The sequence below is a fragment of the Cynocephalus volans genome, chromosome 5 (genome assembly GCF_027409185.1).
Source record: "Cynocephalus volans isolate mCynVol1 chromosome 5, mCynVol1.pri, whole genome shotgun sequence".
Lineage (NCBI taxonomy): Eukaryota > Metazoa > Chordata > Mammalia > Dermoptera > Cynocephalidae > Cynocephalus > Cynocephalus volans.
In genome coordinates, this window is record NC_084464.1 from 163,269,601 (window position 1) to 163,293,782 (window position 24,182).

The 24,182-nt window shown below is 43.9% G+C and overlaps 1 protein-coding gene across 2 annotated transcripts; it reads right to left on the reverse strand.

Annotated features, from left to right (window-relative positions):
* Positions 1-16,664: 16,664 nt before the first annotated feature.
* On the reverse strand, positions 16,665-23,993 carry MPC1 (mitochondrial pyruvate carrier 1). Of its 2 annotated transcripts, XM_063097503.1 has the most exons (5): positions 23,804-23,993; positions 21,057-21,060; positions 18,262-18,358; positions 17,483-17,615; positions 16,665-17,200 (listed from the first exon to the last, which is right to left on the reverse strand). In XM_063097503.1, exons 1-5 carry the CDS (start codon positions 23,872-23,874, stop codon positions 17,176-17,178), a joined length of 330 nt encoding a protein of 109 aa, XP_062953573.1. In that variant the 5' UTR covers positions 23,875-23,993; the 3' UTR covers positions 16,665-17,175. The 2 variants fall into 2 exon arrangements, with proteins under 2 accessions (XP_062953573.1, XP_062953572.1); XM_063097502.1 differs by lacking the exons at positions 21,057-21,060; positions 23,804-23,993 and adding an exon at positions 19,769-19,944.
* Positions 23,994-24,182: the final 189 nt, after the last annotated feature.

Genomic DNA, 24,182 nt, shown 5'->3' on the forward strand with positions numbered 1-24,182 from the left:
CCCCCCCTCCTTCCTCCTCTTCCAATCCTATTTCCCTACCCCTTCCCCTCTCCCCGTCTCCCCCAACTGCTCTGCAACAGCATCTTAGAATGAGGCACGGAGCCGGGGGAAGCTGAGCCCAGCTGCAACCAGGTAAAGAACGCACCAAAAACACCATTTCCATATGGGAAGCCCACCATAGCCACTGCAATTGCCATGGCTGCCACAAAAGCAGCTAGTCATAGCAGCAGTCACAGCCACCATTCAGATGGCACGCCAGGCTCTCAACTGCATTGACACAAGGAGAGGCACCAGTAGAGACAAAAAAAGAAAAAAAAAGTAAAGAAAAAAAGAAGAGGTCCTCCATAAAGCACACTCCAGAGTAATAGAAGAAGCATCTGCTTTATGAGGTCCTAATACAGGGGAGGACTTGATCACACCTGTCCCAGCACTGGACAGGTCATATAGGCCACAAACCAACAGAGGAACAGTTAGTCTGTCAGATGGAGAGAACAAATCTATGGTTATTAGAGGGGGGAGGGGGCGGGGGGAGGGTAGGGGGCAGGGAGGAGGAGAAAAGGGAGAGATTGGATAAAGGGAATAAAGAATAAGTATGATTTGTAACAATGAATATGCTAAGAGAATATAAAAAAAATGTCCTATTATACACTTTCTTTGAATTCTTTCAATTTGAAGCATTTCTTTCCTTCCTTCCTCCCTTCCTGCTTCTGTCCCTCCTTCCTTCCATCTATGTTCCAGTGATTCTTGCTCTAATTTCACTCTCCAGCTCTTTAATTGAAGTCAAATGAAAGTGCACTTATCCTGCTAACATGAGCCTTTCCAGCCCACACGAAACTTTATTATTGCAAATTTTAAAAAGGAGTTATGTTCTATACCTCTGTTAGAGACTGAAAATTCTGTTCCTCCAAAAGTGATATCTTGAAACTGATGCCCGATATAATGGCCTTAGGAGACTTTAGTAGGTGATTAGGTCATGAGGGTGGAGCCCTCGTGGATGGGATTAGTGCCCTTCTAAAAGAGACCCCAGGGAGCTCTCTAGTTCTCTCTGCCATGTGAAGATACAACAAATCAGTATACAGCCCTCACCACACACCAGACCTGCCCACACCTTGATCTTGGACTTCCTAGCCTCCAGAACTACAAGAAATAAATGTTTGTTATTTATGCCACTCTGTCTATGGAATTTGTTATAGCAGCCCAAACAGACTGAGACACTCCATCTCCAGTATGTTTTAAATATTTGCAGAGCCTTAGGCACTGATAAAAGTATCTGGCAGGAACTCACCCCCATGGCCTTCCCTGAGAGGACATCCCATCTACCATTCCCACATGCACTTGTCCTCCACGGATTTCTCATCAGGAATCATGGACATGAAGACTAATAAGTCATGTTCCTTGTCTGAGGTTGGTTAGAGTTCTTAATTGCAAACAACAGAATCAACTCTGACTAGTTTGAGCAGAACATAGATTTACTACAGGATGTGAGGTTGCTCACAGACTCATGATACAGAATGGGAAGGAGTTCTGAGACTCTGCTTGCAGGACCAGCACAAGACCGTGCTGCAGGACTGAACAGATAAGAAGCTGCCCTCACCAGTGCCACCCCCAGAGTAATGATTGGGCTTCTGCTACCAGAACTGACTGCCACATTTCAATTATAAACGTGGCCTTGCACTGCTATTGCCAAAGCCACATGCAGACTGGCAAAAGGTTGTTCTGCAGAGAGCCTGCTTCCTCGTGATGCTCACTTCCAAACTGAAGCCTCGTGTGGTGTGTCTGGCTGGCAGAGTCCAGGCCACTGCCCAGCTTTCTAGCCTCATGGGAGGTGGGTCAGGAGACAGGCTGATAAACAGGAAGTTCCAAAACATCTTAAAATAATACATTAAGGTTATTTAGGGCTGGCCTGTGGCTCACTTGGGAGAGTGTGGTGCTGATAACACCAAGGCTGTGGGTTTGGATCCCTGTATAGGGATGGCCAGTTGCTCACTTGGGAGAACGTGGTGCTGACAACACCAAGTCAAGGGTGAAGATCCCCTTACTGGTCATCTTTTAAAAAAAAAAGATATATATGTATATATATTAAGGTTATTTAAATTATTCTGAGCTATGATTATGTCAAATGTGCCCCAGTAGTCTACAGTCTAAGAGAGAGAGAAGCGCAAACATTTCCAGTGTGGCCTGAAGGCTGATGGCAGAAACATACCTGAGACATCACAGCTAATGAAGAAAGCAACACCAACATGGGAGAAGGTACACATTGCTTTGAGGGCTTGTCTAATTCTTTCTAAATGAAAAGGAAGCCTTTTAAATTTCAAATCAAATGTGTAGAGTTCTCTCTCATATGTTCAAGAAGTTTTCAGGCTATTTAGCCACTTTGTAAGTTTGCCTGTTCACCTGAGGAGTGATTTCATTGATCTAGGGAGCTTTCGCAGCATTTGGATAAAAAAGGTAACTGCCTAAGATTCCTCCCTCACCCCACCATTGGCCAATTACCCTAATTGTTTTAATTGCCCCAAATAGTAGCTTTTGAAATGTACCATAAAAAATTGACATTATAATTCTTAATTTGGAAATATGGCTGAATTTAAATGCAGCAGACTTAAAAGACTGAGTCTGCTGATTAGTCTGTCATGCATTTGTGTGGCTCTGTGCTCTGTTAAATAGAAGTACTTGAGACACGTGGAGAGCAGGGGGCACCAGCATGCTCAGGGCATGCTGCTGGAGGCTGTCTTAACAGCGCTCTGCCCTGTGTCCTCAGTTCATCTCTCTTGGCCAGAATTGAAGATGTTGCAAAAAACTCACTGCTGTACATGTTAGCCTCCAGCTGTTTTGGTAACCTGCACCCCAACTTTTGTCAAAAATCACACATAGCGATGGTGTTGCTTTTACAAACTAAGCAAATTGGGTCATGCACAACTTCCTAAGCTTTTTTGTTTGTGTTTTTAAGTAAATGACTACAGTCACTGAAAGCTTTGAGGTGGATGAGCTATTTAAAGGATATTTAATTGTACTAGAAAATACACAGATAAAGTGAAGTCTGCATTTTGACTTATAAGTGAAGACCACATTTCAGACAAAACCCTAAAGAGCTTGCATTTACATCTGTCTCCTTTTCTTATCATGTGGAATCTTAAGACACCACGTTTCTCCCTAAAATCCTCCTATAGGAAAATTAAACACTGGTGCATAGAAGGTCAAGAGAATGTTAACTGAGGGAATGATTTGAATTTATATGATGTAAGCCTTGGTGTGAAAATACATGGCATGGTATTTAGAAAAGTTGGATATGATTATTTTTATTTAAAGAGAAAAATTGTAACTCAGAAAGGGCACAAGATAAAGTTTTCACAAAATAATCTTTCAGGGCAATTTTAAAAGGTTCTAATAGTACTAGAAACCAGATAGTAAAAAGCAGGATTATCTTGTTTAGCCAGAACTCTTTAGTGTAGACAGACTAGAGGATTGAGAATTGAAGCAATAATAGAGATTGAATTGCTCAGACAGTTGAATTATCTCAAAGGTTATGGGCAAACTGACCTCCAACCTCCTGTTGCCAAGAGAACTAGCCAAAGGCACCATCTTCTAAGAACTACCAGCCATGAGAATGAAAAAGCCCACTGAAAATAAGAATTAACACTGATACTAAACTAGATATCAGACAAGTGCTTGCAAGTGAGAAATGCCCTCACCCGTCCAATGCCAAAGGATGTAAACACGAGGTACAGCAAAGCGAGACTTTAATAACGGCCTTGCAAGTCCAGGTGTCAGTGAATGGGACCAGCACACAGAAAAGGGCTGTAGCAAGCAGTTTATTCCCTAGTTTGCAAGTCCCTCCCCCCACTTCCTCATTAGCTGAGTACTACAGGGTGCACAATCCTCCTTAACACCTAAAATGTATTACCCCCTCGCAAGGAATTCCTTTATCTGGGGTCTCAAGACAAGCCCGTGGAAAAGGCCCACTTAAGCCCTGTGAAACACCAGGGAATGAAGAAAACCATGGGGCTAGTAACGAATTACCATCTCAAGGAGAGCTCTATCTGTTCCAAGAAAACAATAGGAGCTAGTCATAAAAGAGCTCTATCTGTTCAGAGACCCTCTGTGAATGGGCTGGACCAGTCAGACAACTATTGGGCGGGGCCTGAATCAGTTAAAACACCCTCAGATAAGTCATTTCTGAAAATGAATCACTTAGAATTATTTTCTTACATTGCATAACATAGAGTAAAATATGATTTCAACTGAATTTAGAACTATTACTTGGAAATCACATACAGTTGACCCTTGGACAACTCAGAGGTTGGGGCCCCAACCCCTGCCCAGTCTGCCTATAACTTTCCCCGAGTCCTGCATGGACCCCACACCATTGGGGGCTTGTTGTTATTTAAGTAGTAGATAAGTAGTGAAGTACTTAACTATGAATAGCCTACTAATAGCCTACTGTTAAGTAGGGTACTTAACTGTTTGGTTAGGTATGTCATGCATTTATGGATTATACATGGATTTTTTTTCAATAAATATATTGTAAAAACTTTTGTTAGGCATGTGTATAAATGGACCTACACAGCTCAAACCCTCATTGTTCAAGGGTTCACTGTATTAGGACAGGCACTCTAAGGACAAAATTGTAAGGAACATTTTGAACTTTTATGTAGCACTTTCATTTTATGTGGTAATAATGGTATGGTTATTGTTTAATAAAAATTACCAGAGCCATTGCTGTGGATTAAGTTCCTGCACTAGGTCCCAACAGACCAGACTAGAAGTCAAAACAGAGTCACACCTGCCAAGTTCCACGTCACTTATGTTGTGGTCCAACCTTCTGAGAAGTCAGGACAAAGAGGTTACAGCCAATTTCCCAGACAGGCCAATTTAAATCTTCAATAGCTATGATAACGAAGTTCCCTCTGCTTTAATCCTTACACAAAAGACATAGCCTGAAGTAACCTGATGTTAACTAGTCAGTTATTTTTCTCTTGTTCTGTCTCCCTGTCCCCACCTTACAAGGAAAATCACTTTGAATTTTGTTCTTTGTTTCTGTTTTCTGCAGTCTTTTCTGCCTGTAAAGACTTTGTTATTTGTAATGAACTTTGGAGCATGTCTCTGACTGGTCAGACGGTGTTTCCTGGGTCCGTCCTCATGTTTAACTCCCAATAAACTTTACAAAATTATTTCTGCCTTGACAGCCTTTGTAAGACTGGCCCAAAAGCGTGAATCTTACTTGTTGGGAAGGCTCATCTCACAAAGACCAGGAGACAGAGATCGCTGCAATCAAGCAAGAGGTTTTTTATTTCCAGCATGCTGGGGTCACTCCATCTTCAGGACAGAAATGGCCCCGAGCTCTTAACATGAGCACTTTTTATACAGTTTGGTAGGCAGACTTTGGCAACAGGATGAGTTGTATACAGCTTATTGGTCACCTGAGGTAACTTTTAAATTCATTGGTGGCTTTCAGTGGGTTGGTATACAGATGAGGAACTGGGGAATTGCCCAACAGCCCACCCTTTGTGTGGTTAGGCCCTTCCCGGAACTGGGTGAACTTTGGGTGGTTTGGGAAGTCCTTCATCTGCCCTTACCAGAAAGTCCCACCCGCAGGGGCTTGTAAAACCTTGTGCAAGCTAATTACAGAAGCAGAAAAGCTAGTCAGTTAATATTTAAGGGTGGGGGAAGGGGTTCAGGTCCACACCTTAATTTCAATTGATGTTATTATTAAACTATTTTTCTTTATATTATTGAGAAAAGGAAATTAAGTCTGAAATGTTTGTGTTATTGGAAATAATGCTATTCAGTGTAAAAGAAGAGATTCAATTATAAAATCAAAGAAATTAAGTAGAAATTCTATACTGGATTTTAAGTGGAAATATGTTGGGGCATTGAGGCCACACACCTCCTCCCGGAGCAGAGAACTAGCCACGACCCCACCCACATATGTGTATGTAATCTGTTGAAAACATTCGCCTGGACAGGAGAGATAAAGATGGCGCCAGATGGAAGCCGCCAGGGAGTGGCCAAGGAAAGACATAGTTTAAAATTATTGGATAGAAGATATTTCCGTGCTCATGCTCACCGTGTGATTGCAATAGCAAAGCATTAGAGCAAGATGCACGTTCACATGACCTTTAGGAATATAGGTTGAAGTTAGGAAATCCCCTTGTCATATGCTTATAAAAGCAGGTGCTTGTGTGAAAATAAATGGAACTGCTTGATGGAACCCCTGCCACGTCTGAGTGTCTCTCTGCAGGGCTGAATAGGCAGTGGCATACTCACCTTCCTCCCAGGCTCTCCTGGCCACTAGGGTGGCAGGAGTAATCCTACCGGTTCCCTCTCTTGCTCATCCCATGGCGGGGGGATAAAAGGGGCTACTGGGAGGTTCAGGGCCTGCCGCCCCTGAGCCCCAGCAGAAATATCCATATGAACTTTTTTTTTAAATCCTTTTTAGCACTGTCCACTGAAATGGCAAGAAGCAGCATCCCTCTGGAAGCCTAAGTGTGCCAAGACCCCATATGTTGGTTACCAACACCATTCATGAATGAAGCCAGAGCTCCTTGGAGAAATGTCTCTTCCATGTTGGGGGCAGGGAAAGGACAGAGTGGGCAGGAGGCATCTTGTACCAGAAAACATGAAAGCTTTCAAAGATTAATGGGATCACATCAAAAGGATGCCTTTACAAGGGCTCCCATTGGCCAAAGAAACCCCAGATAAGCCAAAAAAGAGTAGTAATCATAGTTTATAGAAACACATTAAATTTACGAAAATTCATGAGTCTGTTATGCTCAAAACAGAAAAAAATTCAAAATAATTTGTTATGAATGAAATAGCTATTACACCAATTTGTTACTTTTAAAATTGGGTAGAGTTGGTGCGAGGGTTGTGGGTTATTGTTAAGCTGATTTAACATTGCCTCCCCCCAGAACCACACTTGACCAGCTTTAAAAAACAAATAAATAAACCTACGTCAACAAGGAAAGAATTTAGCTTTTATCCTGCCTTTTCATTAGGGCCTGTGTTTGTGTGTAAGTAAATAGATTTAGTTGATTAAGTAAACTCTACCTTATAGAAGACTAGAAATAGAAAACCACACCCCCAACAGAATTATTAGTTTAGGTGGGAATTGCCAGTCACGGCTGAAATATTGCCGCATCTGCCTCAGATGAATGGCCCTTTCAGAGCACCTGATAGGAATGAGCTGCAGTCCATCAGGAATGTAGGAGAGCAGCCGTGTTTTGTGCCAGCTAATGGACGTGGTAAGGCAGATTTTGACCTGCAACTACGTTTCACAATGAAGTTATTGGAGAGTAGTGATGGATTTTGGACGTGGCTGGCACCATTGTGCACACAATAAGCACCAGCACGAAAGAGCCTCCAGCCTCATCTTCTACTCCAGCATGAAGCGCCTCCTCCCTTCTCCTTTCAAGAAGCCTCCTGACTTAGAAACCACTTTCCAGCTTCTGCATCGGTGCAGTTCTCCACCCACTTCCATCAATCTAATGATCCCTCCCCCCATACATTTCGCACCCAAAAGCTAATAAAAACTCTTGCAAACCCATTGTTGCTGCTGTCCCCCATTTTCAGGGCAGTCTTGGGCTCTCCTCCATTTTGAGTACAGCCCAGCAGAGATTTCTTTCTTTAATAAATCTTGAACAATATCCAGCATCTCGACTCACTTTCTATCATTATGGTGTCAAAACCTGGGAAGGGTCTTGGCCAGACCGTCAGCTGATCCCCTCTCTTGGGTTGATTGGCTCCCAGCTGCCATTACTAGACCTGCTGAAACTGGGTACCTCATGACTCTCCTTTTGTCATTTCAGACCAATGCATCCAACACTGGCCTCAATTCAGAGTGAGTCAGGGGGTCTGTCCTCCCTACTTCTATAGGTTCCCCTGACTACTCTCTATGACTTTGGTCTCTATGAAGCCCAGGTGCCTGGCCGATGGAACTCTTCTCATGCCCCCCAGCTATTGGAGGACGCTCCTCTAGCCAGTCGGTGGCTTTTCTCTTGATAAGAAGGTGGACAGCAGAGAGGACACTCTTTGTTGGCACACTTCTTCTACCAGGACTGACTGCCCATTCTCACCCTCTACACTGGATGCTCAAGATCCAAACCTCCACACACTACACACTTGGACTATCTCTGGACAATTTCTTGTCCTCCAGGGAGACATTAAACCTAAACATCTTGTTTTCTACCATACTCCATGCTCTATGCCTCTGGGCCATCTCCTGGCCAATTTCTTGGCCTCCAGGGAGACACTAAAACTCGAACGCCTTGTTACAATGGATCCCAGTGGGCACAAGATGGCACTCGATTTAGACACTCACCAAAATGGCAAAAGCTGTAGAGATTCCTTGTTCAAGCCTTCTCCTACCTCTGAACGTGTTCTCTCTGTCAAAATTGTCCTATGTCTCAAATTCTCCTAGCTCATGCTCCACCTCTCCTTCCAGACTCAGATCAATCTGCTGATCTGTCAGCCCTCCACATTTCTCTCTCTTCCCCACACCGGGCCTCCAGATGGTCATCTTCAGCCCAACTCCTCCTCTTCTCCCCCTTCATCAGGTAACAACCCCGCCTCAGCTCCAGCTTTTTATAACCCTTCCGTGAAGTGGCTAGGGTGGAGGGAATTGTCTAAGTCCATGTACAGGGAGCAGGTCTGGATGGCAGCTCAGGTACATGCTCAAAATAATAGGGGGCCTGTGGGAGCCATTGCTGTTCCTTGCACAGACCCAAGTTGGAACTACCAGGTTGGCCATGGGGAACAGGATCTCCAGGATAACATGATCACACACTTGATTTATGGCCTCCAAAAGGCTACTCACAAGTCAGTCAATTATGACAAGCTTAGAGAAATCACACAGAGATCCACTGGAAATCCCAGCAAGTTCCTAAACTGCCTTTCTGAGGCTTTACATGAAAACACATGTATAGATCCAAACTCCCCTGCAGGCATGGCCCTCTTACACTCTCATTTCATTACCCAATCAGCCCCAGATATTCAAAAAACTATAAAAGAGATCAGGCTAAATACCAGCTCCTGGCTAATGCCATCTGTGGCTCACATACTCCAAAGCTGGCTGCCTCTAGGGGAGTGGCACAGTCAATGCCTAGTGATCTGGCCATTTGTAGTGAGGACAGGTTACGACAGGCCCGTGCTGTGTGGCCCAGTTGACTGCATTTCTTTCTTTAATAAAGCTTGAACAGTACCTGGCATCTCGACTCACTTTCTTTCATTAGTCACCGTCAGCTTTTGTGGTTTTGGATCTTTCTCTTCCTTTTGACACCCTGGAAAAACTTCCTTCTTGCCAGTCTTTAGCACTGAGTAAGGAGTAAGAGGATGTCCCACATTCCTTTGGAAAGATTTGCTAGCTCCCTAAAGGCATGGCTGTGCAGGTCAGCCCAGCAGGTACCTGGAAGAGCTGCAGGGATCTGAGAACAGAGACAGCAGGTGCAGGAAAGGTCTCTGATAAAAATCAAGTCAGTAGTTTTCTTTAATGAACTTTTCTCATATACTTGAGGAGAAAGCATGGAGAGAGAAAGACCAGTAAGGTAATTCCTGCTAACCAAAAGCTTCATCTGCAGTTAGAGAGACCTGTGAGTGAACACATGCAAGCCAAGCACGTGCAGATGCAGAGGAGTCTTGGAGCACATGGGCCAGGCAGAGTGAAGGGCCAGTTATGCGGGGCTAAGCTTACACTTGAGTCCTGAGGCTCATGGGAGGCTTTCTCTCTCCACACAGAGCCCAGAACTCTGGCAAAGACAAAGTCAAGCATACAAAATGAATGATTAGAAGCAGTGGGAAAAGGTATGAGATTTCCCACTGCTGGAATTTGACTCTGTGAAAAACACCCTCACCCGTTCAAGGTCAAAGAATAGACACAGAGACACAAGGTACAGTGAAGTGAGACTTTAATTATGGCCTTGCAAGTTTCAGGTGACTGATGGGCAGGCCCACGGAAAAGGCCTGTAGCAAGCAATTTATTTACTAGTGTGCAAGTCCCTGTCCCCACCTCCTCATTGTTTGGGGTGCACAAACTTCCTGGTGATGTCTAAGAGTACCCTAATTTACTACCCCCTCGTAGGAAATTTCTTTGTCTGAGGGCTCAGGACAAGCCCATGAAAAAAGCCCACCCAAAACCCTGTGAAAGGAGAAACATTAGGAAAGAAAGAGAACTATAAAGGGCTATTAACTCATTAACGTCTCAAGGAGAACTTTAGCCATTTGAAGTAAACAATTAAGGGTCGGAAACTCATTAGCATCTGAAGGAGAACTTTATCTATTTAGTGACCCCCCCCCCCCAGGAATGGGCTGAACCAGTCAGACAACTTTCAGGCTGGGCCTGAATTCTGAAAATGAATCACTTAGATTATTTTCTTACAGATTCCTAATTTCAGAGAGCATTGAGACTAATCGTGAAAAACTGTACTCCAGAACAAGATTTTTTAAAAGGTTCTCAGTTGCTTTAAATTTACCATTTCCAATGTCTGTTGTTATCAAAAAGGACACTCAGAACACCCGGGAATTCAGTTTATGAGTGATAGCCTTACCAAAAGAAGACTGACCAGTTGTTTAAATTCTGCTCTCCCTGGAGGTGGGAGACTTCCTAGCAATGTTGACTCCCAGGCCTTGGGCAAGCTCTTACTGCCTCTTTATCTTGGGAATTTCCAGAGCTTTTTGTCTTCTGGAGACATGGGAAGTATATTATCTGAAAGAAAGTGAGCTGAGATGCCAGGTACCATTCAAGCCTGAACCTGCCGTTTCTTATTAAAGAAAGAAATCTGCTGGGCTGTGCTTAAAATGGAGGACAGCCTGGGATTGCCCTGAAAATGGGGGACAGCAGCAGGTGTGGGGGTGGTAGAGCTTATATAGTGTGCCAAGGGCTGGCTAATACCATCAAGGAGGGTCATTAGGCTTCTCGTAAAGGGAAGGGGGGAAGGGAGGGGAGGGGAGCAGGTGGGCGGTGCCACTTTGTACTTGGACTTGTCTAAAGTGGCGCTGGTTATGTTGCAGATCTATTATTATCACATTTGGTAAATGTTTGGTCTGCACTGGGAGAGCAGTGTACATGATAATGGTACATGCTAAGGACAAGGAGTCAGATCTGGTCTCCAGTATAATCTCAGAGTAGTAGTCACGTTAGTATTTTGATAGGTATTAGTGGAGAATACTGCTGATGATGTAAATATATTAACCATAAGAGAGTCCCGGGCTCAGTTTAAAGTCTGAGGGGGTGGTGGGGGAAGGATGTGGTAATAGGAGGTTGGCCTGTTCCCTAAGATCCCTAATGAGTGAAAGAGTAGGGAGATACTGGCCTAAAGGTGCTGAGCTGGAAGGGAGAGGTGTGAGAGTGAAGGATCTGCCATACATAAGTTCGAGGGGGCTGAGGCCTGTGGGCTTGCGGGGGGCAGCCTGTAGGCGAGTGAGTGACTGATGGGGAGGCCAGGACAAGGGATGATTCTGAGGTGAGAGCATGCGTTACTGCTGTAGCGTCCTCTGAAGTGCAGGGAAAAGCCTCAATCCAACCTGTAAAGGTATCTACTAATGTTAGAAGATAGCATGTCCTTTTGTGTGGAGAGTAATATAAGGGCTGAAGAAGTCATAGTAGGGGTTCATAGCCTATATGAATCGAATTATGAAAATCTAAAAGGATTTGCTCAGCTGTTGTAGTAGGGAGGACATAGTGACCAGAGAGAGCATACCAATTGTCCTTTCTCTGTGCTCCCAACTGTTGGAGGTGTTGTATTTCTTGGGGTGTGTATTGGGATAAGGGTCTAGGGGCCATGAGAAGAACTTGAGCAGGAGAGGAAGAGAGGGGTCCTGATGATTGGGCAGCCTGTTTTGCGGTTAGATCCACCAGTTTGTTTTCCTGTGCTATGGGGTCATTGGAGGTTTGGTGTCCTCTGCAGTGTATAACCCCAACCTACTTTGGCAGTTGTGAAGCCTCAATAGCTTGAGTTAGATTTACTGTGGCATAACCCACCCAGGGGACAGGCATGGAGGTTGTGCTCCCATCTATGAACCGTGTAATGGGATGCGGGGAGATGTGTGGAAAGGGATTGAGAAAGAGCTCTAAAGTCTCCATGCAATTGTGTTCTAAGGTCATGAGTGTTTGGGGATGAGAGTGGCTGGATTTTAAGGGATGGCAAGGTTTAAAGGAGAACTGGGAGTTTTCACTGAAAGTAAGGTGAATAAGTTGTAAGCGGGAAAGGGAGAGAATTGACTTGGCCTTATGGCTGAGAAGGTCTTGACTGTTTGTTGTTTAAAAGTTAGTTTAGAGCTTTCTTATGGTAAAAGGGAAGCTGCCACCAAGGCCTGTAAACAGGGGCCCATTCTCACGCTGTGGCATCTAGTTGTTTAGAGAGGTATGTAACTGGGGAGAGAATATCTCCTGCCTCTTGTCCCAAAACCCCAACTGCCAATCCTTGGGTTTTGGTGACAAATAGGATAAAAGGATGAGATAGGTTTGGGAGAGATTGAGCTGGAGCTATGAGGAGAGCGGCTTTTAATTGCTGGAAGGGAAAATGAATGAGCTTTGTGGGATCTAAAGGAATGGCAGGACCCCCTTTGGCTGCCCCATAAAGTGGCTTTGCTAGCACACCAAAGTTAGGAATCCATAGGCAAAGACACCCTGCCAGCCCCAAGAAAGAAAGGATTTCACCCTTCGTGGTAGGAGAAGGGAGTACAGAAATTAGACTCTTGAACTGAAGGAGAAGAAATTTGGGCCTTGCTGGGGGACACTCGGTATCCCCTGGAGGGCAGGAAATTAAGGAAAGCAACAGTGTGGGCCTGTGAATCCTCATAGGAGGGGCTGCAAAGGAGGAGGTCATCCATACATCATATTAAAGTGCTAGAGGTTGGAGGAAGTTCAGATAAGTCTCGAGCTAGGGCCTGGCCAGAATGTGGGGGCTATCCCAAAACCCCTGAGGTAGTACTGTCCAGGTGAGTTGTTGGGAACAGTGTGCATCAGGATTAGTCCTATACTAAATGGTACTAGCTGTTAGGCTTTATAATTGGAAGGATGGGTATATTGAAAGGCGAGTGGGTAAGCCGTGAGAGATGAGAAGAAAGGAGTTTGTGTATGACGGGTTTTAAGCCTATTGGGTGTTTGTTAGCGATGGGTACTGTTGGACATTAGGGAACTAAGAGGGGTTCCACAATTTAACAAGGGTAGGGGAATGGTGCATAGCAATGGAGGGAGAAGAAGCATCCCATACTAGGGATTAACCTTGTCCAAGGGGCCGGGGAAGGTGGAAGCCTCAGGGGCCAGGTCTAGGGTGGCCTGTAACAGGAGTATTGTAGCTGGAGTTAAAGTGTTTAGGGTAACAGTAGCTTTGAATTTGAAAAGGATGTCCCATCCCAGTAAGGGGGCTGGGTATTGAGGCATTATTAAAAATTTGTGTGTGAATTGGGTGTGTTGTAAGGTGTAGGAAACGGGTTGAGTGATCTGTGGGCAATATTCTGATCCCATGATCCCTACTATTGTGACCCCTACTATTGTGATAGAGGATGGGGTTCTTGGTTCTGCATATTCAGGTAAGGTAGAGTAAATGGGGCCCCTGTATTGATGACAAAAGAAATCAGCTTACTTGCTATGAGGCGAGTTACCCTGGGCTCATACATGGTGATCTCCATGGGGGTCTCAGGCCCTGGGCATCCTCAATCCTCCTCTTGGGCAAAGCCTAGAAGCTCCAGTAGGGATAGTCATGAAGCCAAAGGCTGTAGGTTGGCGACTGGGCCACTCCTTCTCTGGCGAGTGGCACAGTCAATGCCTAGTGACCTGGCCATTTGTACTGAGGACAGGTTACGACGGGCCCATGCTGTGTGGCCCAGTTGACTGCATTTGAAGCAGTTCCCAGGTGGCTTGCCCATAGAGGCAGCCAGCTTTGGAGTATGTGAGCCACAGATGGCATTAGCCAGGAGCTGGTATTTAGCCTGATCTCTTTTATAGTTTTTTGAATATCTGGGGCTGATTGGGTAATGAAATGAGAGTGTAAGAGGGTCATGCCTGCAGGGGAGTTTGGATCTATACATGTGTTTTCATGTAAAGCCTCAGAAAGGCAGTTTAGGAACTTGCTGGGATTTCCAGTGGATCTCTGTGTGATTTCTCTAAGCTTGTCATAATTGACTGACTTGTGAGTAGCCTTTTGGAGGCCATAAATCAAGTGTGTGATCATGTTATCCTGGAGATCCTGTTCCCCATGGCCAGCCTGGTAGTTCCAATTTGGGTCTGTGCAAGGAACAGCAATGGCTCCCACAGGCCCCCTATTATTTTGAGCATGTACCTGAGCTGCCATCCAGACCTGCTCCCTATACATGGACTTAGACAATTCCTTCCATCCCAGCCACTTCACGGAAGGGTTATAAAAAGCCAGAGCTGAGGCGGGGTTGTTACCTGATGAAGGGGGAGAAGAGGAGGAGTTGGGCTGAAGATGACCATCTGGAGGCCCGGTGTGGGGAAGAGAGAGAAATGAAGAGGGCTGACAGATCAGCAGATTGATCTGAGTCTGGAAGGAGAGGTGGAGCATGAGCTAGGAGAATTTGAGACATAGGACAATTTTGACAGAGAGAACACGTTCAGAGGTAGGAGAAGGCTTGAACAAGGAATCTCTACAGCTTTTGCCGTTTTGGTGAGTGTCTAAATCGAGTGCCATCTTGTGGCCACTGGGATCCATTGTAACGAGTCATTTGAGTTTTAATGTCTCCCCGGAGGCTGAGAAATTGGCCGGGAGACAGCCTACGGGCGTAGAGCATGGAGGTTTGGATTGTGGAGATCCCATTTAGAGGGTAAGAAAGGGCAGTCAGTCCTGGTTGAAGCAGCATGCCAACAAAGAGCATCCTCTCTGCTGTCCACCATCTTTTTGAGAGAAAAGCCACCAACTGACTACAGGAGCATCCTTCAATAGCTGAGGGGCATGAGAAGAGTTCCCTTGGCCAGGTACCTGGGCTTTGTAGAGACCCAAGTCATAGAGATTAGTCAGGGGTACTCACAGAAGTAGGCAGGACAGACCCACTTACTCACCCTGAATTGAGGTCAGTGTTGGATGCCTTGGTCTGAAATGGCAAATGGAGAGAGTCCCAGAGGCACCCAGTTTTGGCACGTCCGGGATGGGTGGCCAGGAGCCAATCAACCCAAGAGAGGGGATTGTCCGACAGTCCGGCCAAGACCCTTCCCAGTTTTCAGCACCAAAATGAAAGAAAGTGAGCCAAGATGCTGGGTACCACTCAAGATTTATTAAAGAAAGAAATCTGCCAGGCTGTTCTCAAAATGGAGGTCAGCCCGGGGCTGCCCTGAAAATGTGGGACAGCATCAGGTGTGGTGGTGGTAGAGCTTATATAGGTATGTTGGTGCCAAGAGCTGGGTGATGTAATTCTGGGGTGGGGATTGAGTTAGGTCATGGGAATGGAGAGTTCTGCACATGCCGAAATGCCAAAAGTTTCATTTTCTCCAAAACCATGAGGCTTCTTGTAAAAGAGAACGGGGGAGGGGAAGAGAGGAGGTGGACGGAACCATTTTGTACTTGGGCTTGTCTAAAATGGCACTGGTTATGTTGCAGACCTATTAGCTAACACTGGAGAGATGGCCAAGGGTGGAGGAGGCCTAAGAAGGCTTCAGTTGTTATGCTGTGTCTCTGTGAATTTTCTTACCAGCAGTGCATGATTACTGCATGATAAAGAAGAAATCGTCTTAACCTAAACCAAGCTATGGCTCTTAGTGCTAGTTCCTTTAACCAACTTCAACCCTGTTCTAGATAGCTGTGGAAGATTGAGCCTGAGGGAGCCCTGCTTTGGCACTGTTCCCAGTTGAGTCTGCCCCGCCCAGTCCCAGATGGCGTGTGGCAGGACAGGAGCCTGAGGGCAGGAGTGACACCTGGCCCTGCCAAGTACCAGGCGTTTCACAGCTTCTCAATCAGCTTCCTCCTGTGAAGCATTCTGCCTGCTCACAGGGGCTGCATGTGGCTCGAGAGAACACATATGGCTGTGCTTTGTGAACCACACAGCACCTTGAAATGCAGAGAAAAGGCAACAGAATGCTAACTCTTCAGAAAGAGCAGGCAGGCAAGGAAGGGTGCTCCCAAGGGGTGCAGCACCTGCCCTCTGTCTGCTCTCACCTGCCACTGGAACAGAGATAGGAAACTGTTCACGTTCGAGTCGGGTGGTTTTAAAACCTTGACTTAACTGCATGATGTAAACTAAGAAGTCAGTCACTTGGTCAGATGTCCCAGAGCAGGCCCTGATGAACAGCTTCATCCCTTCCCTGTAGGTCAGCTTCCTTTACCTGAGCTCCTGGTGCAGTGCTAGTGACCCAGCAATCAACAGGCCCCATGGTACTGCAATCTCAACAGATTTCTCTGGAAAACAGCACATTTCTTAGATCACCGCAGAAATCACCTACTTCAACTTTTACAGACGGAGAAATGGAAGCCCAGGATTTAGGTGGCTGGCCTGCAGTCATGTTGACTTAGGGGTATTTTTTAATGTATGCCCATAAGAGAAAGAATGCATTTTGAATAGCTGAGACTGTTAATGTTTTCCTAAGAAACTAGCCTTCCAGGTCTTCATTTCCTCTTTATCTCTCAAAAGTTTCCCAGGGGTTCCATTTTTGACTTGTAATTGTCTTTTCAGATAGTTCTGCAGTTTCCTAACAAATATAGAAAGATATTTAATCATACTCATTTAACAAATATTTAAATCCTTTATTGTCATTAAGTTACAGCATCTCAATATACACACTGCACGGAAATACACAGATAACTTCAAACACTGGAAATAAGATCTCAGGTATATGGCCAGCTGTTGGTTGTCTTGTGATCATTAAAGAGAAGTGAAGGATGTGGCGTATTTAGGTGCTAGCAGTGACACATTTTGTTCTCTCCGGATTTTCATCTTGTAAATCCTAACAGATGATATACATATTACTGCAGATAAAACCATCATCCAAAATCATTAAATTAATTGCATATTGTGAGCTACTCTTTATGAAGAAGTAAAATATTCAGTACTTGTAAAGCAGCAGAGAGCTGGATTAGGGACTCTCAGCTAGTTATATAAAAATAGGATGGTTAGTAAAAATAGCATTCAGCATGTTTTCCTCAGCAGTACTATTTAGGGTGATGAAATCTGTGACTCATCGGCAGTAGCTGGCAATGCCGTCCCTTTAAAGAGCGTGTTCTTCATCTTTCATTGTTATGCAGATGCCTTTTTAGACATCCTAGAAATAAACACAGAGGAAAATTCAATGATAAACAAAATCTCACCGCAGACTCAAAGGCTTTAGATCATTTTAAAAAAAACACCTTTATGTAACATTTATTTCAACTTACAATTTTATAAAAACAATAATGTCTTATTTCATGTTTTAATAAGTTTCCCCGACTGTTAAAGCACAACATACACACACTCACACCCCAGTCCCCAGTGCCTCCAAGACAAGATTTTAGTTTCATTCTCCCCAGTTCCTCAAAACAAAACATTTAAACCAGAATCCGCTTACTCATGCTTGATAAGCCGTCCTCCCTGAATGAGCTGTGCCACTTCATTTGTCACATGGCAGGCAAATAGAAGCCAGTTTCGAGGCTGCACCTTGTAGGCAAATCTCATGAATGTCAAAGAGTAGCAACAGAGAGCTGCCGAAAAAATCAAAGCAAAGAAAATCAATACCCTACAGTTTAGGAAACTTAGCTGATGGGAGCACAGAGATCAATAGTCCGTGCCTTAATCAAAAAAGAACCTCTTCTGCTAAAACCACTGACAGATGGTAAGTTTTTGCTTAAGTGCTTCTATGAATGGGAAGCTTATAAAGTAGTTTACTGTACTATTAGGAATTTTTGTCATTATTACTTAAACATTTTAGGAACATATTTGCTAGCAAGAGTAGACAGAAGTTAGTTCTAGCCACTTTTTTATGTCCCCTAGAGGTGTTCATGATCAATTGTCTTAAAGAATTGCTGTTTATTACCTCAACAAGTTTTATTTTCAGATATTAGGGTTCCAAATATTTGAGGATGTCTAGTAAGCTGATAAAGGTGACATATTCTTCCGCTGGATATACTAAATCTGAAAGGCAGACTGCTGTTAATACTTCCTAGATAAGTATTTCAAATTAACCCTTTTTCCTTCCTCATCACAGACAGGTAACACTCTTCAGTATTGTCATAGTCTTTATGTGACTTTTTAATAGTGACTGTAACATCTGGTGCTACAAACTTGAAGTATACGCAAGAGCTATGTTGTGTTTAAAGTCCTTCCAATTACCCATATCTGCATCCTTACCAAATGTCATCCGCCCACTGATAATCTCTGGAGACTTTTTCATGTCATTGATGGCAGCAATGGGAAGACCCCAGTTGGCTACTGGGCCCCAGAAATGCTATAAAAAAAAATGAGAGGGAAGAAAGAAGAAAGAGAGAAAGTCAAGGTGGAGCTGTGAACAACTGCAGTTTCTCTTACTTCAGACAATAATGTGAAATGTGTGAAAACAATCTCGCTCACAACTTGCAGGTTTACTGGGTTAATTTATGGATGGACAACACTGAGGTATCTGACTGTTCAGTGTTTTCATATTAGTCAGCAGTTCTTACAAGGTGGGCAATTAGAAAGGATTTGTCATTTTACCAACGTTCCTACCAATTTCCAGATTACAACTAAGTTATCTCTGATTGTTCCATTTAGGTAATTTAAAAATGAGACTAACTTCTTACACAATTCACTCTTGCTATAATTTAAACCTTGTTAGAACTATTCTCCATAATATAATATTTAAATCTATCAAAACTCCTTTTTTCACATTTTCATTAAGGTATTTATTAATAATTATTAAAATACAGAACCTAAGCTGGATACAAGAAAGGAACTTAATAGGGGAAGAAATTGTTTTTCAGCTCAGATAAGCTACACTAAGACTAGAACTTGGAAATCTACACCCAGGACCCTAGATACTAAGAAATTAAGACTGGAAAATACTTTTGAAGTAACAGCAAAAACTTATAATATGAAATGGACCAGCAGTTTTCAGTCTACAACTACAGCCACCCAAGGATACCAAAATTAAGTTGTCCATGTTTAACAGCAGTCATGTCCAATTTAATTTAATTTCTGAGGGTGAAATGAAACACGGCCAGTGGCTTTAGTCCATTAAATTAAAAACTGTTAATATACAATTTGCAAATAATATTTTTAAATCTGAAAGAAACCACACATTGTTGGCTAACACCCCTTTTAGTTATTAGAAATTAATCAGTGAAAATGGTCTTGCTTAACTTCTGCCTATCATAGTGTTTAAGCTCAATTCAGACTGTAGAATACATTTCTAGACCCTGTTTTTCTACTAATGACTAGGTTGTTAAAATCCAAAAACTCCCTAAAAAGTGGGAAACCAAGGGAAGTACAAGGTGAAAAGAGAGAATTTAATTTGGCATGATGCAAGAATATTTTGAAATGTTTACTTAACATGCTTAAAATGTAAGCCATGAGGCCTATGCTTTATATAACTATAAAATACCTATGGCCGGCATGGTAAGTACTTTGGGGTTTAACATCTGAGTTATAAACTCTGAAAATCAGGCACAATTGATTTTTAAAATCTTTATGATTCTGAGCTGGCTACTTAGTCCTCCTGTACTCAGACTGGATATTATCTGAGTAAGATACTCACTGCTGAAACTTGGATTTAGCTTCTCATATGTAGAGGAGGTGCAGCCATTTTTCTTATTCCTCGTCCCCATACCTTCAGTAAAGGAGAGTACCTATCTCCCCCTCACCTGATCACTTCTTTTCCTACCTGTTCTTTTATTGGGTGTCACTCCTTTTTCAACTCTCTATTATTCTAGTGATTTTCCTTCTCCTCCTTTTCTGAACAGGACTTTCTCCTCTTGGTCTATTTTCAGCTCTTTTTCCGTTAACGTCTTTCCACTGCTCTGCACTGTATGGTGGTCTCGGTGTCTAGTTTACCGTGCATTGACTCTGAGCCTGTAACAGAGCCTGGAGAGTGATTCTAAGAGGAGCATATCAACCACAGCTTTTCTACCACCAGGTATAAATGTGTCTTCTCTCACAGCTGAGGCTGAGGTAGTAACATACAATGACATAAATAAACCTTGAGTAGCCCTGAGGCATTTTTGGTCAATGATGGCATTAAAGTTTAAGTGTGATGAGTGATGGGGTATATGAAACAGAGTTCTGCAAGTTAAGAATTATATATACACTTATGACTTGTAAGCACTGAGCTACAGTCTCTTAAAAAGAACACAGAGGGTAAAAATCATTTCAACACTCATTTACTGTAATACCTAACCATAGAGAGTTTACAATACATCCTTTCCATCTAGTATGAGATTCTAGTTCTCTCTTCCTTTTTGGAATACACATTTGATCTATGCTCTGGCAGATATTTATCAGTCAATTTCTAGAAAAATAAGGAATTTCATAACTAATATTCAAAAGAGAAAACAAGTACATTTTGGATTAAATAAGAAAATGCTTTTACTCCACTATAATTCTTAATGGTGGCTAAAGAAAGCTCAAGCAGAGAAGAGCAGTGTTACAATCTATCTCCTTGTTGGGAAATCAAGTCACGGAAATGAGTTGCAACTACACAAAGAAATCACCGTACCCTTCTTTCTCTCTCTCTCTTTTCCTTTCATCATCTGCCAGCCTTTATAGTGACTGTTATAAATTAAGTCATTATATGCCCCTTTCTAAAGACAGATGTAGGAGGGCCGGCCCATGGCTCACTTGGGAGAGTGTGGTGCTGAGAACACCAAGGCCACGGGTTCGAATTCCTATATAGGGATGGCTGGTTAGCTCACTCGAGAGAGCGTGGTGCTGACAACACCAAGTTGAGGGTTAAGATCCCCTTACCGGTAGGGACGCAGCTGAGACACTGGTCCTCACAGAAGCTCCTGTCTGACTAGGAGAAGTAGGGGCACAGTGGGGGCACTTAAGCCACACTCACCATCATGGTGGCTAGACAGGCTGCCTCAGACAAGGGACACTACGTCTGCTGTCCCTAACTGTGTTAATGCAGAAAGTCTGCAAAAGCCTGAAATAGACAGAAACAATTTTCTTACCGTACTATTTTGTGAGGAGTCACCAAGGTTCAGACAGGGGAGACATGGAGGGAAAAAAAAAATAAAGATCAGATGTTTTCAAAGATTTCAGTTCTGTGAGGTTACTTCAACATCACACTGTATTCAAGCTTCAGTAACCACAATGTTAGCAACACACATCCTTTTTTTTCTTTTTCTGAGAGAAGTAATGTTTCTAAAAACAATTTGGACCTAATGAAATTAAATCTTAATTTAATGGAAAATGAGCTTAATCCTTAGAGCACAGCTGTCCAATAGAAATATAACACAAGCCACAAATGTAATTTAAAAATTTCTAGAAGCCACATTAAGTAATCTGTTTTATTAACAATTTGTTTATTACAACATAAAAATATTTTAATTTAAACATATAATCAAGCAATTATTAACCAGATATTTTACATTCTTTTTTGGTACTAATTCCTTGAAATGTGGTGTGTATTTTACAATTACAGCACATCTTAGTTTGTAATAGCCACATTTCAAGTGCTCAGTAGCCACCTGAGGCTTGTGGCTCTCAATTGGAGGAAATATTTCTCTGCAAACGACAAGTTGGAAAGAAGCACACTGCTGCAGAATTCTATGAACAATACGTTTTCCATTTCTACTCACTAACACGTTACCACCAGAATGTAAGCCCCGTGGAGGCATGCATTTTGTTACTACCGACTTTCAATGCTATTTTCCTGAATGTTAAACTTGGTATCATTTAAAAATACATCAAAAGTTTCATAGTGAGTTATGTTTATTTCTAAAATGGCAGTTTTCTTTGTAAACTGGACTATCCAGATATCAAGAGATTCTTATGTCCAGTCCTGCCTGCTTCAACACTTCCAACTTCATTCAATTTCTAAAGCTTAATTATATGGCAGGGAAGTGCTCAAAAGAGTCCAAGAGCAGGGGTAGGAAGCAGTGTGGCAGAGAGAAGGGAGACATATGCAGGACAAGAAAGCAGTTCTTTTCAAAACCATTTCTGTGTGGTACTATTTTCCTTTAAGTCCTAAACTGATATTTCTGTTTTGGCTTCACAAGTTTGGTGTTCAGAGGGTCTCAAGTTTTCTGCTCGGTTTAGATATCTCATGTGGCAAGTAAAGTGTTAGACTCTGATTTCTAGAATCTGTTCCAACGGACTAAAATAAATTTAGAAAAGCAGGGCTAACTCTCTTCCTTGAAAATATATTTTAAAAAATTTTCTCATGTAATAGAACTGTTACATGAGTAACAGTTAGAAACAATAGAACTGTGAATCATCTGCACAATTTTTGTATGGCTAAGGTGTACTAACTTTATTAATTATACCATACGATTTTATCCTTAGCTGTACCTAACTATAAGGAATGTTCATTATGCAAGCGGAAGACATTCACAAAAAGCTAAGTTAATATTCAAAGCCATAAAGAAACTTAACTGTAAGGATTAAGAACATACCCTAAGATTACTACTTTGCTCAAATTTTCCCTACACATTAATCTGATAAATTGCTCCTTCCACAGAACTAAACATCTGGTTTAATGAATCACAGCCCTATTTAATCACAGAAACTTCCTTTTTGGAAAGTCAGGAGTGAAGCTTCTGTTACCAAGTTTACCATACAGCACACAGAATTATTTTTCTTACCCTATTGCTCTGTAAAATTAGAAGTAAAAAGTATTTGCTATAAAATTCAAGATTTAAAAAATTCTTTTTGATTGCTAAAATCAAGTTGCCTTCATTCTATATCCTTCGGGTGGTTATTATAGGAATTGTTTCTCCTAGGTTTTAAAGTCACACTTTTAGTTAGAAAAACTAACTAAAAAATAAAAAATTAGTATATACTCCATAATAATTCAAAACTGTTTCAAATCTATAGTAAATATTTTAAAATAAAGGCAGCCACTTCAAAGTTAGAGGTGAAAATAAACTATAGAAAGTGCATTTTCAGGTCTTTCAACCATGACTTTGTTTCTAAGTGGAAAGGAAGAGTTAATGAAAAACAACTGTAAGAAAAATTTAGCTCTTGAGTTCACAGAATATTCGGCCATAAAAACAGTTTAGATTTTGTCCCCGGCTTAAGTCCTTAAAATGAGAAACCGAAAGGCGAGCTGGCCGCAGCGCTTGTCGTTTCCTCGTCCCGGACGCGCGCTCAGGCACCTGGAGCGCACCTCTCATAGCGCGCCGGCGACATTCCAAGGGACGCGCGGCGCCGCCTGCCCTTGACGTTTCCCAGGGCCACAGATGGGGACTCTGCATCCGCACACCTGCCCCAGGTGCAGCGAGGCGGGGCTCGCGACCCACTCCAGGGATGCGGCGGAAAGACACCCCCCAGAAAGGAGCCGCTCTGTCACTTGACCCAGAGTGGGGGTCCCGACTGTCACCCCAGCAGGGTCGGGAGCCCCGCTGTCACCCCAAAAGGGGGCCTCTCTGTCACTGGACCCAGAGTGCGGGTCCCGGCTGTTACCCCAGCTGGGACGGGAGCCCCACTGTCACCCCAGAATAGGGGTCCCGAATGTCACCCCAGCCGGGACGGGAGCCCCACTGTCACCCCAGAATGGGGGTCCCAACTGTCATCCCGGCCGGGAGGAGCGCCCCCTTCACCGGCTCTCCGCGCCGTGCGCACCGGAGTGGGGGTGTGGGTGGGGCCCCCGCACAAGTGCGCGCCCCCCCCCCGCCTCGGCCCCCCGCCGCCCGGGGTCACCGCGCCCTCCCAGGCGCCGATCGGGTTCTGGGGTCCGGCCCGCGGCGTTCGTCACCTCATGAGATAGTCCCGGAAGTCCTTGCTGCGAACATAGTCCGCCGCCTTCCGCACCAGCGCGCCAGCCATGGCCGTGCCGGAGCCCAGCCCGCTCGCGGACCGCGCCGCACCGCCGCTCTGCGGAGCCCAATGACAACCGGCCGACCCGGCCACACCGACCGCAGTCGACCGCGCGCGCGCGCCCGCGGGCCCGTCTCACGACACACGGCCACGCCTTACGGCCGTGCTCTCCGCCCAGCTCTCGGCCTATGGGAGGGCGTAGGGCCGTAGGCGGTGGCACGGATTGGCTGGCGTGTTCCGCACCCCTCCTTCCCGCCCCTCCGGCGGCTGGTGGGGGCGGGGCCTGGTGCCGTAAAATAGCCGGGGCCCGGCAGGGA

Coding starts and splice junctions, on each gene's coding strand:
- MPC1 (XM_063097503.1), bottom strand. CDS start 23,874: ATGGCTGGCGCGCTGGTGCGGAAGGCGGCGGACTATGTTCGCAGCAAG. Junction 17,616..18,261: donor CAGTGGGCGGATGACATTTG/GTAAGGATGCAG, acceptor TTTTTTCGGCAG/CTCTCTGTTGCTACTCTTTG. Junction 17,201..17,482: donor GGACGGCTTATCAAGCATGA/GTAAGCGGATTC, acceptor GTTTATTTCTAG/GATGTCTAAAAAGGCATCTG.